General features: G+C 42.7%; 1 protein-coding gene across 1 annotated transcript in view; it reads left to right on the top strand.

The window, feature by feature from the left end:
* snx29 (sorting nexin 29) overlaps nt 1-13,947 on the top strand; it is a 128,772-nt gene that overhangs the window by 26,614 nt on the left and 88,211 nt on the right. Inside the window, exon 14 of the mRNA XM_051418222.1 lies at nt 2,068-2,153. Coding sequence (XP_051274182.1) covers nt 2,068-2,153 — 86 coding nt within the window. The remainder of the gene's footprint in view (nt 1-2,067; nt 2,154-13,947) is intronic.

The following is a 13,947-nucleotide window of genomic DNA, read 5'->3' as shown; positions in this document are numbered from 1 at the left end:
GGCAAAGTTTCCTTCCCCTTTATTTCTGCTGATATAAATTTATATTGTTAATTTGATTTCCTGACTGCTTTCTGTGTTGATTTATTCTCTGTTTTTATGATACGTTGTGTGTGTGTGTGTGTGTGTGTGTGTGTGTGTGTGTGTGTGTGTGTGTGTGTGTGTGTGTGTGTGTGTGTGTGTGTGTGTGTGGGGGGGGGGGTTCTACAAATTGATTTGATATTTGAATATGAAACACAGCTGTACTCTTTTTGATCTAGTGTCTATTTTCAGTGATGGAAATCTTAAACATGGTACTCTATATAGACACTTGAACATTAATATGCGATTGCTGAACATCTCATTCCAAAAGCCCGGGCGATAACGTGCTGCTATAACAACTGGGATGGATTTCTACAATACCTAGGAGCTCGGCTGCTCCCTGAAATTTGCTCCCATTAAACCACAGGAGCACTGTTGAGGTCGAGCACCGATGTTGACCGATAAGACCTTACTGGCAGCAGGTGTTCAAGTTCATCCCAAATGAGTTGGGTGAGGTTGAGGTCAGGGCTCTGCGCAAGCCAGTCAAGTCACTCATTTATTTTTTTGACATTTTTAATCTTTTTACAGTGACAGTAGAGGTTGATGGGAAACATGGGGAGAGGGGGTTCTCCAGGGGAATTAAACCAGGGATGTTGTGGTCGCTGTATATCTTAGCCAATCAGCCAACAGGACACCGCAGAAAACCCATTTTTGTATGAAACATGCTTTGTATCCGAGGGCATCATCGCTGTCAAACAGGAATGTGCTTCCCTGAACGGTTGCCACAAAGGTGGAAGCACACTGTTGATGTCAGAAATATCATGGTAGATTTAACAGGAACGAAGGTGCCTAGCTCAAATGAGGAGGTACAACAGCTCTGATCCAAGTAGTATACAGAAGTATGTGGACAGTAGTGTCCACCGTATAGTGTACTTGCATTGGACGTAATTGTTCATTCTCACATGTTTACCAATCTTGCCTTGCCTGCTCCATCAGTATCTTCAGATTCAGAATCAATTTTGTACTGAAGCTGGAATGATGCTCCTCCAGGCTGCATGTAGGTTTACATGGCTGTTTGTTTAATACTCTTGTGTACAACTTCATCACTGTGTGACCTTCATTTTTTTGTCTCTTTTTTTTTTTTTTAACCTGCCTCCGGACAGAAGGTGAATCAATCAATCAGCTTGCTTGGCACGCAGGTCCACATAATGTGTTGTTGAGATCTAAAAGTTACGCGCGTTGGCGCCTCTATGAGCTCCTCTGATCTGTGGACACCCGTAATAATTTTCTCTGTGTAGGTTTGCATAGATGTGCATCTACAGAGAAGCCTTATAATACCAGTTTAATATGTTACTGTAGAAGCTGGCTGCTTACTGTTTGTATTTACATGCACGAGTTGATTGTCTGTATGTCCAAATATGTCTCATTCCACCTCCACAGCTGTTTTTTTTATGATCACGTCCGCATTCATCCTTCATCCATTTCTACCAGGATTTCTTTTGTGCAGAAAATCTGATTAGTCTCACCATTAAGGGTGCTAATATCAGGTGTTAAGACGGTCTCTGACCCACCTGTTGCTGGCCCTAACCGCGGCTGTGCTGCAGGGCGGCTGAAATGCAAGTCAAGTCACATCTCTGTAAATATATCTCAGTCTGACCACCTGGATTAGGTTTCAAATGTTTGTATTTTTATCGTTCCTCTGGTGACAAGATGTCACAACAAGTTTCACACCGTCTCCCTCTACCACATGCTGTCATAAAACAGAGTAAACAACTTCCTGTTACTGGCTTGGTGCAGCTCCCAGAGTTGTTGGACAGAAAATTGTACCCCTTTGTTACTTTGTGCATGGTTGCATGTTTACTGTGACAACCACAGTCAGCAGATGATTATTTTCTCTCAAGTCTTATCTGTTCCATTTTGAATTTCAGCATGGATGTATGACATTAAAAAGTGAAATGCTTGCATGAAACTTATTGCAGTTATAGTCTCCTTACTTTTAATGTTCTGTGGTTATAAACTGTGTGTGTATGTGTCTGTCTGTTTGTGCAGGGAGAATGAGGTCCTGAAGGTCCAGTTGAAGAAGTATGTGGGGGCGGTGCAGATGCTGAAGAGAGAGGGGAGCCAGGGCAATGATGGTAAACATCACTCACACTCACACACACACACACACACACACACACACACACACACACACACACACATGCATCATTATGACCTGAAATTAGATTTCATATCTGTGTCCCAGTCCATCTATTTTGCTCTCAAACAGAAACGCTCATAGATGCTCACATAGAAAAATAAGGTCATCAGTTTCCTCCACATCCCAGATCAGTTCAGATGCATTTCTCAGGGGCTCAGATGACTAACCTCCGTTTTTACTGTGTAAAGCCTCGTCAAACAGAGCGAGCCTCTCACTCCTCTGTCTCTCGGACTCCGACTTCTCCTTTTTTGTTTTTTGTTTTAGGGTAGATTTGATAACTTTGACTTTGTTTTCCCATTCCCAGGGGATGTGAGCGGTGCTCTGTGTAAAGACTGCCGAGATAAGCCCCTGCTGTATCAAAGGCAAATAAAATGAACATGGCAGATTATAGAGGGCCACATAATAGCTAATTGCATTTTTGGGGGAGTAGAAGGGGGAGCGGTTATCTGTGACGCCCCGAAGGGTTTATGTGTTTGTGAGACAGAGAGGTAAAGAGATGTGTAGAACTTTGTACCATCAAGTTAAATGATGTTTTATGTTTGTTTTTTTAAAAGGTCATAACAACTCTTTGCTACTGTTAGTGATGCAACATAACTCCAGCATGGATTGTATTGATTGTGTTCTCATTTATTTCTTTATTTTATTCATGTAGGCGGAAAGAAGGATGTTTTTTACAGCATCATTTTTGCCATCATTTCTGTCTGTGGTAAAAACATTGCAACGGCGGTACACAGGTCAAAGCTGAAGCTGGATGTTGGTCTGTGAACAGTGATGTAAGCCAAGTTCCTTACAGTGATTGTTGTAATGGCAATAACGTCAAAAAGAATAACATTACTTGTTACTTTGCTGTTGTGACTCAGCTCATTCAATGGAGCCTCAACAGATAATGTTACATTATCACATTACTGCCTTACAGAGATCGTCATATTACCCAGCCGTGCTGGGAGGAATGTTAACAACAGATAGTTTGCTTAATGATTTCACCATTCGCCTTTGTTTTACGTGTAGTTTTGAGTTCTAACGGTCCCACCACACGTTAACAAAGTACAGACCTGTGTAACCTCGGCCTGCAACGACGACATGTTTAAAACATCACAACGGTTTCACATTTCATCCTTCTGCTTCTTGGCAATTACCGTGTTCAGCCTGTCAAACAGGGCCGCCTGGCCCGCTGACACCGGAGAGCACGGCAGGGAGGAACACTGATGATGAGAGATGATTGGAGGGAGTAGTGGTGAATCGCTAACCCATGAAAAGGCACATATATTATCAGGAAATAGCCATCACCCAGCTCAACTGCAAACCTGTTCTGGGTTGTCATCAAACCGCGATGCTTCTCTCTGGAGTTTGTGCTTCTCCTCGTTTGATTATTTTTTTTTTGCCTTTCTTATTTTTCCGCCACTCATTATCTTTCTTGCACATGTTGACTTTTCATCCCGCCTTCATTTGTACCCTTTGCCTCTCCTTTTTCACCCCTCCTTCATCCCCCTTGTCTTCCCCTCTCCTTCCTTCCCCGCTCCCCTCATCCCGACAGCCGTAGTAATTCCCTCTCCACAGCGGCGTCTAAATGATTTCATCCTCCCTCGCCTCTGTCTTCTCCTGCTAATGATGTGCCTCGTTCCATCATACTTTGATGTTGACTACCACAGTCTTCTGGTGTGTGTGTGTGTGTGTGTGTGTGTGTGTGTGTGTGTGTGTGTGTGTTGGGAGTAGAGGAGGAATAATGTTTGAGCAGTTTAGGAGGAGCAAAAATCGGGGAGAAAAAAAAGACGAGGATGAATTGATGCACAAGCGCCCCTTTTTCATGTGCTGTCAGCATGCTTCCCCGTGATCAGTGTGCTGCCTTTTTGAAACCCCTCCTGTCTAATGATAGCGCTACAGACGTGATCTCTCGAACGCTCCTCAGGCACTGTCAGCCCCACTGACATCCCACAAAAGACGATTCCCCTTTCTACTGTTTCAGAGAATGGATAATTATTCTTTCCTGCGTGATGCCTCCTATCTCTGTTTGTTTGGGGGATTTCCCCCCTCTACTTATACTTCGAGAGAGTAGCACGTTTGTGGTACTTTATATTCTTTGCATGAATGCGGATAACATTGCTGTATAAAATGTGATAACATGCATGCATCCAATTTGAAAATCTGTGTATGTTGCTATAGTAGACAGCACGACACACACTTTACAAGTCACATTAACATAGCTCCAATTTGTATAATTTAAGTGAGTCGAATGTTTCAGTGCTTTCGGTAGGTGTGTGTGTGTGTGTGTGTGTGTGTGTGTGTGTGTGTGTGTGTGTGTGTGTGTGTGTGTGTGTGTGTGTGTGTGTGTGTGTGTGTGTGTGTGTGTGTGTGTGTGTGTGGGTACGTTTGTGTATTTGTGCATTCACATGTGTGTTTGTCATTAAGAGAAGCCATTAGCCGATTCCCAGAGGACTTGTAGTATAACAGTGACAGTCATGTTTACTGTAAGGCAGAGTTAGATGAAGAGAAATCTCCAGGGAGAGAAGCCGAGCAGCACATGTAGCATTATCAAACGCACACTAACCCAGTTTTACACAGTTCCCCTGGCTCTCGAACATCCTTGAAGGTTCGCACAAAAACGTAATGAGTCTATACAAGTTTTTTTTTTACATAAATCGCTGGGCAAGAAAGAGCCGTGTGATGATGTAAATCCTCTGAAGGACTACAGTATTTATTATAATTGTTGTTAGTTTCAACCAGATGATGTATGTTTGCACCCAGTTTCATAATTTTGCTCTGACTCTGCATCTTTCTCTGTTTGGGACCCAATCCAGAATGAACCTGTGGAAAACTTACTCAAACAATAAAAAAATATTTGCAACATGAAAGGTACCAAACTGGATCTGAATAGACCCAAGGATAAATACACCTGCAGTCAGTCCAACACAACAACAGAGATTGGGATGGGTGTGTTCAGCTCTTTTCTCAGGCGCTGGATGTTTAAGGTCACTGGGAAAAGAAAAGGTTCTAGTTGTGGCAGTCCATTGACTTACGAGAGGTGAGTCTGTGTGAAACAGTGAGGGTTAAGGATGGCGTGACTTGAGATAGAGTGCTTTTGTCTGAAGTCATTGACAGAGGGTCAGGATTGGAAACAAAGGCGTTCACTGGGTAAGAAAACATTTGTTTTTCTCAGAGAGCCTGCGCTGCCTCATCCTTCCGTGGAAGCTCTTTGTCTCTCTGTAGATAATGTTCCAAGGCGTTTCACTCTCCCAGGGGGAAGGCTTAGTGGCTGGCTGTTTGACTGACTGCTTTACCTGGGGGATTGATTCCCAAAAGGGGGATAGTCACTGGACCTGGAGAAATGGGTTTCGCCTCCTCCCCCAGGGATGACTGATTGCTGCACATGATCAGCTGGAATTGGCCTGCTGTGGTATCTGCACAAAAAGCCTGGGATAGGGATCAGGACCTACTTACTGACCTGTCGAGTGCTGGCTTGGCACTCACAATGCTCGATAAAGGGTCAGAGGCCACTTAGTCTGGCGAGATGGAATTTCCCTCTCTGTGAGAGCTCTGTGATTTTTCTATTTCCTCTCATTTTTATCTATGCAGTCCATTATTCCATTACAGTAATGCTCCTTTTTTCATTAAAAATGGGAAGGAGTGACTTTAAGATGTAAAAGAAAAATCGACAATAAGAAAATTAGCTTTGTTTGTTCCAAATGTTTGTCTTTTAAACATTATTTGTAACCCGTGTATACTATGTGTTTTTTTATTTCTTTTTATGATTTATACTTTATGTGTAAATAACCCCCTCCTGTTTATTCCCCCCCTCTCACCTGTGTTCTCCACAGGGGATGTCAGCAGTCGCAGACCTGCCCTTTTGATTCATTCTGCTTTTTGCCTGTCACTGCGTACGTGTTTAATTCGCCCATAAATAAACCCGCCGCGGACAGCAGCTTATTCATCTCCAATAAGGAAATGGATTACATGGCCGTTTAAAACCCAATAAGCTTCCCTTGCTGTGCCTTGGTCTCTCCTGCTCTCTCCGACAGCCAGTGGCCTAATGAGTGAATGAGAGGCATTTGTCACCGCTGCCTGCCCTAATAGGAGTGTGTAACTTATTCATTACACACATAGATCTGCATTTATTGTCCCTCTGTGCCCTTGTACGGCCTCAGGGAGGTCAGGCATCCTGCTGTGAGAGGTGTGTGTGTGTGTTTCTGTTTATGTGCACAGCTATGAAGGTGTGTTAGCAAGTTAATAAAAACTTGGGATGTAGTTATATTTTCCGGGGCTGACCTGTTTTTGTTAAACAACAATAATGTGTGTGTGTGTGTGTGTGTGTGTGTGTGTGTGTGTGTGTGTGTGTGTGTGTGTGTGTGTGTGTGTGTGTGTGTGTGTGTGTGTGTGTGTGTGTGTGTGTGTGTGTGTGTGTGTGTGTGTGTGTGTGTGTGTGTTTTATTATGGAGGTGGATTTTCATTACTAACAAGTAGCTGAGTGTGTTTGGGGGGTTAATATGAGAAAAGCAGGTCACAGTGTCGAGAGGAGGGTTATTATGAAGCAAATTTGTGTAGGTATGTGTTTTGTCAGGGAAAATGTGCATATGTGTGCACATTCATATACTGTGTTAGTGTTAATTGTCTGCCATGTCCCTTTGAGCGAGTGTAGGTGAGACGTGTGTGTGTGTGTGTGTGTGTGTGTGTGTGTGTGTGTGTGTGTGTGTGTGTGTGTGTGTGTGTGTGTGTGTGTGTGTGTGTGTGTGTGTGTGTGTGTGTGTGTGTGTGTGTGTGTGTGTGTGTGTGTGTGTGTGTGTGTGTGTGTGAAGCCTAAATTAAACCGTGCATTAGCGGCTGTAGGTGGGTATGATACTGTTGTAACTGGTGTGTAAGTGGTTATGTTATAAAGTTATTTACATCCCAGTAGGTTGACTGTAAAAGAGCAAGTGATGAGTCATTCTCTATGTGAATTGAGATTAATTGTGCCCACACATTTAGTCGCAGCCTCAGATCATAACAAGAGAAGCCGGGCAGCAGCTCACATTGTTTAGCCTCTCAGGTCTTAATCCAACAGATTGGGCATGTTTACCAGCTCAAAGGTGTGAGGGACTTTCATTTATTCAGCGGAGGGTGGTCTGTTTGCGCGTGTATATATGACAATTAATTCCACACTCACTGTTTATTTACCTGGCACAAGAGAGGTGATATTGCATATTGTTTGTCACAGGTGGGGCCAGGTGGTCACCGCCCGACTGTCGTCCGCCCGTGTGCGTGGATTTATGCACCTGCGCCGTCATATCTCACAGGCGTTTCCATGTGGACGCAGCAGGGGTGTGTGACAGATTTCATCACCTGGACGGATTCGTGTTAATGAACATTTTAATCATCTCGTTGAATGCCAGAGCCTGCTGAGTGTCATCGCGTCCGCCTTTCCCAGAGATAAATATGGAAGGAGGGAAAGCACTCCATGTGGCGTACATTCCCATCTGATGTATCTTTTGGCATCTCAGGCAACCAAATCTTAGCATTAGTTTGACTTACTGCCATTTTGTCACAGTATTTGATAACGCAAACATTGCAATGTTTGGTTATCTCCGCTGTCAGCTGTTAAAGAAATGTCACAAAATTATAAATATAAATAAACATGCTTTTCTTATTTATATTCTGTGAGGGCCGAGATGTATCAGCATTTCTTTTAGCTTCCCTTTACAATGACATATCTTTCCACCGCTTGCTCTTATAGCCTCTCTCTGACTGTTGTATATCTGGAAACTCATTAGCATTACTGTGACACCTGGCCACTGTGAGCTGTCATCTCATTAGCTGCTGCATGGCTGCACATTTTTTTTTAATTGGGTGATTTTGATTTTTTTTTTGCTTATGTAATGGTGGCCCATCCTTAAGATAATCCACCTTGGGAACCACTGCACAAATGATGTAACACAGCAGTGTTGACAGAATTTCTACTTAACAGCAGCAGTGACCACTGATGATCACCATGGCTTAACAGTGCCAAAAACAGAGCACCCCCTAAAGAAACTTTATCAACAAAAAGAAAGAAAAATCCACCCAAGAAGAAATCACAATTGCTGTTTGATAGCAAATTAGAAATTAGATGTAAATTAATGACAAGATGAAATCAAATAATCACAAGGTACCAAGTAGTAAAAGTAGGTAGTAAAAGATGAACCTGAAAGCCTTTAATAAAAAAAAAAATGAACTCAAGGTCCATTTGCTAGCTTTTTTCAGAGTTTTTATCAAAATCTTTATGTTCCTCAATGGATGGAGTTTAATCAGTTGTCATGACATTAGAGTGTGAAACATCGGTCATGTGAGGTGAGGTGTATCTAGCCTCTGATGTGGATCTCCTTCTTGACCTTCCTCCAACTGTCTCATTGCCTTCAACACCTTCTCTGTTTCTGGATTTCATTCTGTCTCTTGTCCAGGGACATTGCTGTTTGTTTAATTATTTTTTTAATATTGAATTATCACCTGCCCAACTAACTCGGTTTCTTTAGCTATAGCTGTGCAAGGCGAGATTCACCAATAGTGTAAGACCTTGACTGACTGTCCTCTTTGCCTGCATTTAAATTAAAACCTGTGAGCTGCACCTTCATCCATAAGTGTCAGTGGTTCAGAGAAGTTGCATGTCCAAGTTGTTTTATAAATACATTCGCTTTAATATAAAACAATAGCCCAAACAGGGCAAAGCACATGGAAGCTAAGATCTCTTACTTGTTTCAACTATCAACTCATCTTCAAAAGGGATCAGAGAAGAGCTTACTGAGGTACAGAGGGATTTTCAAGCTTTTGGGCGACTGAGGCATTGTGTGCGAAAATGCGAGAGCAACTCAATTTAAGGAAGAGACGGTTCTAATATTTGTGCCCGCTCAATCCTCTTGAAGCTTTGTAATGGAGTGAGGCGTCTGTCTCTGAGACTGGATTAAGCAAAGAGAGAGCGGCAATGAGTCTGAGGAGAGAGGAGGCAGAGGGAGCGGGATGCCTTCAGGTGTTGCATCTGGAGATTTCACCTCCTCTGCTGCCTCAGGGTGTTTTTGCATTCACACTCACATGCACAGACACACATAACCTGTGTGTCTGACTGGGTGTGTTTTGCGAATATGCGCTACTTCCTTCTAAACTAGCATTGCATCTCTCTTTTTAACATCTCCTCCTCCTCCTCCTCTACTCCCCCCCCGTCTGCCTCCCACCACAATCTTGGGAGTGATTACATCTGGTCCCAGCCTGCCTTCCAGCCAGTGTAGGAACCAGCGCTGTATTAGCAGAGGCCAGGCGAGCCACTCATTTACTGCATGACTACCCACACTGATGTTAACACAGCACAGACTTACTTTCGCGTTTGGCCCCGGCAGAGCGAGGGGCTAAACGGTCCGAGGTTCGCGGAGAGCAGATGTCGTGGACAGAGGGGTGACATGACGGCTGCTTGCTATGCTGGCTGTTGTTGTACTTTGATGTGTTTTTTTTTTGCTGTGGTGACTCATGGTGGTGCTGCACGGCGGCGTGACAGTCGGGATGTGTGCGTCACTAAGAGCAGAAGGAGACTTTGAGGTTAAGTGTGTGTGTTTTCAGTCTCAGAAGGAGAGTTTGCGGTTGAGTGTCTGTGCACTTGTTTAAAGGGGGGCGGTTTTTAATTACAACAGCAGCTGTATGTTGGATACCTGCGGCAGTCCCACCGATTTCCACACCTCCTCTCACAGTTGTTGCAATGCACCCTGGGTAGGAGGTGGAGGCTTACAAGCATACTTTAGTAGCAATGATGTCACCGGCTTGGTCGGACCGAGGGGGATATTAATCAGAGCTGATCGGTGCTCTGCGGCAACCAACCTACGTGGCGTCCCACACACAGAGCTGATAATGAAACTGTAGGAGCATCTGTCTCTGTTGTCCTCTCCCCTGTTAGTGTTATCTTCTCATGATCGTAAACATTTTGGTTGGACGTGAACATTTTAGGGATTTACAGGAAAGTTCAGGTTTCCGTATTCAACATGTTGATTGATGCTGAACATCATTTAATTTACTTTTGTGTGTCATGACTTAACAGTTGATTATATTTGTGATATTTGATACATTTTATGATATTTTATACTTTTGGTTTCTCTTTATCAGAAGGGGCAGCATAGATGGTGTAATTTTATTGCCTTAAAAGTGTTTGTTTGTTTAATTTGAACTAGCAGCATGAACTGCAGCAGATGTTGCCCAATTTTCAAAAGTAGGGTTTGAATAAATTAGTTTGAATGTGGTAGGTAATTTTGATGGTTATTACTTTAGGCTGCTGACATCAGTTGATTCTGTTATGTTAAATGCTTCCTTCTGTTTCATTTTGACAATTTGGGATGCCAGGTGGGGAATATCAGAATCAGCAAAAACATCTTCTAATACTGTTATCGCCTCCACTTTTCCTCAGGTTTTCTGTTTTTCCTGACATTGAGATAGGCTGCTCCGAATAATTACCATAAAGGCAATGTGATCAATCATTCACTTTCAGTTTGACAGATCATGACACAACTCATCTCGTGATCAATTTAATTACTAGGTGACTTTCAAAACAATTTGCTCACCTAATAAATATACAGCCTTTGTTGTTGTGATGCACTTCCCTAAAGGTTAATGTTATATTTCCTAAATTTATATTATAACTGATATTAGCAGAGGAACCACTAAAACATTGATGTAAATGTTGTTCACATGTTGTCTCAAGATTCAAGGGATGAAGCATAGGAGTTGCTATCTGCAACTAGATGCCACTAAATCCTACATACTGGACCTTTAACATAACTTGAGGGTCTACAGCCATGCTAGCATCTCTGTCAGGCTGTGCTAAGGTGTTGTGGTGCTGTGAGTTGCTAATATCAACATGCTAACATGCTTTCAATGAGAATGCTAACAGGCATGATGTTTACCAGGTATAAAGTTTACAATGTTCACCATCTTAGTTGAAAGATTTAGCACTGAACACAAAGAACAGCTTAGGCTGATGGGAAATTGAGATCTGATTATGCTGAAAGTAAGTTTTAAGATTGATCCTGTGGTAAATATGAATCTCTGTACCAAATTTTAGGGCAATCCATTCAAGAGCTGTTGAGATATTTCATAAAATGCCCACGTCCTCCACTAGAGGAAAAATCAGTTGATCACTCAAGTATTTTGTATTCACCCTCTCAGCACCATGGATCTGTACCACATTTCATGGTAAGCCATTAGTCTATCGAGTAGTTGTTAAGAAATTCTGTCTGGACCGAATTGGTGATATTGCTATCCTCGGAGGCACGTCGCTAGTATGGCTAAAACTGGCAGGTTTAAAGTGCTTTTGGACCGTTTGATTTCCTAATTGCGCTGCTCTGTTCTGTCCCTGCAAGGTCAAAGGGAGGTAATTGTACAGTGACGCAAATCATGATTAGAATTGATTGGTGTTGTGGCAGGCACAAAGAAAATAACGTAAAGTTTGAAAACAAATATTTTAATAATTCTCCCGTTCTTATCCAGAATCATTTTCACTGAGTACAGACTGATGAGCTCCTGTTCTTTGATCAGCGAGATTACAGGCAGACAGTATGAGGACTGCAAAGGTCAAACCTACAATGCCATGACAAATTACTGCAACCAGCTCATGTAGCAGCGATAAGAGTAGAGTGAGTGCTAAGAAAATTGCAGAAAACAAGAGGCGCATAGAGACGGGCAATTTATTCTGCTCACCAGCATTTCAGTAATAATAATAATAATAATAATAATAATGATAAATTTAGTTTGAAGTGGCTTTCAAGGAACCAAAGGATGCCTCACAACACAAAAGAATCATTCTTCTCTTCTAGTTTCAGTTTGAGTCCCCAAACATGTGGGAGTAATCTGTTTTGAGTGATATGTCTCGGCTTGATTATGAGTTTTATTTTTCCTTTTTGGAGCACTGCTGGGATTTGGATATGAATATTTAGAGTCTTACACAGATAACTATCCACGCTCGTTTGGAGCCTTTTCATTTCAAACCCCATGGAGCCTTTGAGAAGCCGCTGCAACTCTCTCCTGAATAAGTGCCACCAGCAAACCAGCAAATCTCTATCTGTTTATCGCTGCCTCAGAGCACATTTCACCCCCTCCCCTCGCACTAAATCTCAGCTTCCTCTACCCCCCCCACCACCACCACCACTTCATATTTGTATGTGTATATGTGTGTGTTTGACTAATGTCTGAGTGTTTAGCTTGTTAATGTGCTATGCGATAACAGCCCAGCTCTATAAACAACTTAATCCTGCGTCTTATGTGCTGGGGAGCACCACCGCTCTATGCTCTCTGCTCCCTTAAAAGACCCGGAGGCTTAAGAGGAGAGGTGCAGGTGAGTCGTGGGGGGTCGGGGGGAGTAAGTGTATGTGTATGTGTATGTGTATGTGTGTGTATACACGTGTGTGTGTCGGTATGAAAGGCGGTTGGGGAGGCTGGAAGTAAAGGAAGCAGAAGTATGTAAGAAGTGGTTTTGTAGTCGGGTAAGAGGAGGTTGAGGAGCACAGATGGAGATGAAAGTAGCCGTGAAGTCCTTGAAGAAGAATGCTGACCTCAATAGCAACTTTAAAATCTTAAAGTCTGGCTGAGTCAGTATATACAGTTAGGCCCAGAAATATTTGGACAGTGACACCATTTTCATGATTTGGGCTCTGCATGCCACCACATTGGATTTGAAATTAAACAACTGGGATGCAATTGAAGTGCAGACTTTCAGGTTTAATTCAAGGGGTTGAACAAAAATATCCTATCAAACGTTTAGAAATTGCAACCATTTTTAAACAAAGTCTCCTCATTTCAAGGGCTCAAAAATAATTGGACAAATTAACATTACCATAAATAAAATTTTCATTTTTAATACTTTGTTGAGAATCCTTTGCAGGCGATGACTGCCTGAAGTCTGGAACCCATGGATATCACCAAACGCTGGGTTTCCTCCTTTGTGATGCTGTGCCAGGCCTTTATTGCAGCTGTCTTTAGTTGTTGCTTGTTTGTGGGTCTTTCTGCTTTATGTTTTGTCTTAAGCAAATGAAATGCATGCTCGATCGGGTTGAGATCTGATTGACTCGGCCATTGCAGAATATTCCACTTCTTTGCGCTAAAAAACTCCTGGGTTGCTTTTGCAGTATGTTTTGGGTCATTGTCCATCTGTACTGTGAAGCGCTGTCCAATCAGCTTTGCTGCATTTGGCTGAATCTGAGCAGAAAGAATATCCCTATACACTTCAGAATTCATCTGGCTGCTACTGTCTCCTGTCATATCATCAATAAACACTAGTGACCCAGTGCCGTTGGAAGCCATGCATGCCCATGCCATCACACTGCCTCCACCATGTTTTACAGAAGATGTGGTGTGCTTTGGATCATGAGCCGTTCCAAGCCTTCTCCATACTTTCTTCTTTCCATCATTTTGGTACAGGTTGATCTTAGTTTCATCTGTCCAAAGAATGCTGTTCAAGAACTGGGCTGGCTCCTTTAGATGTTTTTTGGCAAAGTCTAATCTTGCCTTTCTGTTTTTGAGGCTGATTAATGGTTTGCACCTTGTGGTGAACCCTCTGTATTTTGCTCTCATGAAGTCTTCTCTTTATGGTAGACTTAGATACTGATGCACCTACTTCCTGGAGAGTGTTCTTCACTTGGATGTTGTGAAGGGGTTTTTTCTTCACCATAGAAAGGATCTTGCAATTATCTACCACTGTTGTTTTCTTTGGACGTCCAGGCCTTTTTGAGTTCCTGAGTTCACCAGTGCGCTCTTTTTTT

This window comes from Dicentrarchus labrax, unplaced genomic scaffold (assembly GCF_905237075.1).
Source record: "Dicentrarchus labrax unplaced genomic scaffold, dlabrax2021, whole genome shotgun sequence".
Classification (NCBI taxonomy): domain Eukaryota; kingdom Metazoa; phylum Chordata; class Actinopteri; family Moronidae; genus Dicentrarchus; species Dicentrarchus labrax.
This window is presented reverse-complemented; position numbering and strand designations above follow the sequence as displayed.